At 38.7% G+C, this 3,175-nt stretch overlaps 1 protein-coding gene across 1 annotated transcript; it reads right to left on the minus strand.

Moving 5' to 3' along the window:
* Positions 1 to 582: 582 nt before the first annotated feature.
* On the minus strand, positions 583 to 2,946 carry LOC107505635 (ferritin light chain-like). The gene is made up of 2 exons (XM_036226523.1): positions 2,930 to 2,946; positions 583 to 1,105 (listed from the first exon to the last, which is right to left on the minus strand). The coding sequence occupies exons 1-2, from the start codon at positions 2,944 to 2,946 to the stop codon at positions 583 to 585; spliced, it is 540 nt and encodes a 179-aa protein (XP_036082416.1).
* Positions 2,947 to 3,175: the final 229 nt, after the last annotated feature.

Raw genomic sequence — 3,175 nt, forward strand, 5'->3', positions numbered from 1 at the left:
GTATTCAATATGAGCAAAAAGCATCACACCAACTTGGAAATCAGGAAAAGCAATTTAATCATAAGTTTGGGGTTTGAGGTGGGGATACAATATGATATTAGTCAAGGTGCCTAGCTCTCTGCTCTGCTAGGCAAAACCAAAGATAAATTTTAGAACAATAGAGTTTGATCCAGTACCTAGAAAGCCTTCAGAGAAATTATGAAACCACTAAAATTAAATGCAATATTTTATCAACAGGTATTTTTTTTCTTGACAGAGAAAACAGTTTATCAAATCCTCAACATATATAGGCAATTCACACAAGTTAGAAACAATATTTTTAGAAAATCTGTAAAATTAAGCAGATTACAAAACATTCATGCTATTCTGTATACTTCCGCCCCCACCCCACCCCCAGTCTGGCTTTTTTCCCTTCTGCAAAAAGAATCTTTTTTGTTTCCATTTGGTCTCAGCTTGGATGAGAGTTTCTATTCAAGATGGTTAAAAAGTTGCCTCCTGGCTAGTGAAAGAGGTTTAGGCAGAAATCTCCATGACAGGGGAATATAGAGGGGTCTCTCAAAGGCTTCTGGGCTCCAAAGGCTCCTAGTCATGTTTGTGGGTGAGCCTATTGAAGAGATACTCGCCCAAACTGGCTTGGGGGCCAGCCAGCCTGTGCAGGTTGGTCATATGGTCACCCATTTTCTTGAGGAGTTTTACCTCATTCTCTAGGAAGTGGCTCTCCAGAAAGTCACAGAGCTGGTGGTCTGAGTTGGCAGAACCTAGGACATGCAGATCCAAAAGGGCCTGGTTCAGAATCTTCTCCAAGACCATGGCGGCTTCCATGGCATCCATACTGCCACTCCATTCATTTTGCGACTGCTCCTTCCTATCCTGGATAAGAACGCCACTACTAGACTGGTTTTGCATCTTCAAGAGAAGCTTGGCTCCCTCACGCTTCTCCTCAGCCAACTCACAGAAGAACCGGCCCATACTATCCAGGGCCGTATCACTGCCTTCAAAATAGAAGTTCAGAGAGAGGTAGGTGTAGCAGGCATGCAGATGCAGGTCAACCAAGTAGTTGACAGAGGCCTCCATCTTGGCAGAATAATTCTGAAGGATCTCGGTGCTTATGGTTAGTCAGCAATGAGGAGCTAACCAGAAACTATGGTGCTGGCTGCTTCCAGAAGCAGGGAATAGCTTAGAAGATGGTACCAGAAGTTATAATAGAAGGGGAGGAGTTAGAGGGTGGTGAGAGGCAGGCCCCAGTAGGTGCAGAGTAGGCAGGGGTGGGAGTGCCCCATCTATTCCGTCCAAACACTTGAAGCAAAAAGCAGGTCTGGGGTGAAGGGCGGGGGGGGGGGGGGGAGCGGCACGGAGAGCTGCAGGGCACACTGTCTTTCAGTCTAGCTCTTGACAAGAGTGTAATTCTAATTTCTTTCTTATTAGAAAAGTATCTTTATATGTCCTTTTGCCCCATTTTTTTTTTACCATAACTCCAAGATGAGGCAAAAATGTCCAAGGTTAAGAACGTCAAAAGTATTGATAGTGAAACTTCTCCAATTTTCATTTGTGATTTAAAACTCCCTTGTTTCTCATTTTATAAACTACATACATATATATTTCCCTGATACCAATCCTTCATTAAGAGAGAAACTATTATTAGTTCCAGTTTGCCCAGATCAGTCCTGTTGCTTTGTTGTAATTATTAACAGCACCCCATAAATAAATGAATAAATAATTTTTGAAATAGTGCCCCCTTTCACACTCAAAATTGTCTTTGTTTGGAATATATATTACATAGTTATGTTACTCATTGAGAAGCACACAATCCACACTATGGAATGTGAAATGGATAGTTTGTCAGACATTGAGCTTGGCCATAATTTGTTTCCATTATATTAATTAATCATACCAGTAAAAATCCCATTATAAATTTTCTATTATTCAGCTTTCATTTCTTCATTTGTTAATGTATTTAATGCTTCTAGTAAAAGTTTTACTGAATACTGTTTATGTGTCAGGTGTTTTGTTAGGTCCTAGTGGCCTCTTGTGATTACCCAGATATTCCACCATTAACTGAAACAAGTCATGTGAATGAGCACTAAAGATAAACATGCAGATTTATAAATCCTACTAAAACATAAAATAACCTATACAGAATGAGTTAGTCATTCTCAGTTGAAAGATGAGGGCAGAACTAGATGTTCTCATAGGGTCTCTTATAGCTTGTGATTCCATGCTTAGCATTTTATTTTCCTAAATACCACTTGCTTAGGGCTGTTTCACAATTTGAATGCTTTAATGTATTTTCTACCAAAAAGGAAGGCAAATTCCACTCAGGGCAAACAATATTTGAACCCCAGAGAGGAGAATTTTGCTTTAGACTTTGGGTCTAGTTCTAAATGAAATAAACACCATTCTTTTGCAGCTATTTTCAAATACTATTTTCTCTGTTGCTGAAAACTGACATCTTAAAATTTCAAAAAGAGAACTGCAGTCTCCATTCACTGCTGAAGCTCAAATATGAACACATATGCTGTATCTAACTACAGGATATACTGTCAATTTTTTTAAGGAAAGGTTCTTGTCTAAAAGTATACTCATATTGCATTTGAGGCTTGCAAAAATTGTTAGAATTCAGGAATAGCACATTTTTCAATCCTGGAGGGAATTAATTGGATAAAACAGGAGTAGTTCTGCAGCCTTTCTGGCTTGGTTCTAGAGGGGAAAAAAAGGTTGGGGTGGAGAGGAGGGGGGAAAACAAAAATTCAAACCCAAGAACAATTCTAGCACATATCCAAGTAAGAGAGAAATTATATTAGATATAATACCCTCCAAATGACTTCAAAAAAAGGATCTTTTTCTACCTCATGTATAAACCATTAATCATCATATTGACATTGTAATAAGAAAACACTAAGCTTAGAGAAAACTTCACCATCTAACATACTTTCTGTACTGCAGCATGTCAGGCTCATTTAATATATTTCAACTTCCTATACATTTACTTATTATTCTTGAGAAAGAAAAATGTCTACATAAAACCTATCACATGAGATAGTTTTCTACTTTGTGCAAATGTTGACAAACCTTTTCCTCGTCACCATGGAGAGAAAAGAGCCAGTGGTGGAACTGTACTCTGGTGGGTGGTTAAACACATAGTTGTTAAAATTAGACAAACGTAGGCTCAAATCCC

Source organism: Rousettus aegyptiacus, unplaced genomic scaffold (assembly GCF_014176215.1).
Source record: "Rousettus aegyptiacus isolate mRouAeg1 unplaced genomic scaffold, mRouAeg1.p scaffold_m13_p_9, whole genome shotgun sequence".
Taxonomy (NCBI): domain Eukaryota; kingdom Metazoa; phylum Chordata; class Mammalia; order Chiroptera; family Pteropodidae; genus Rousettus; species Rousettus aegyptiacus.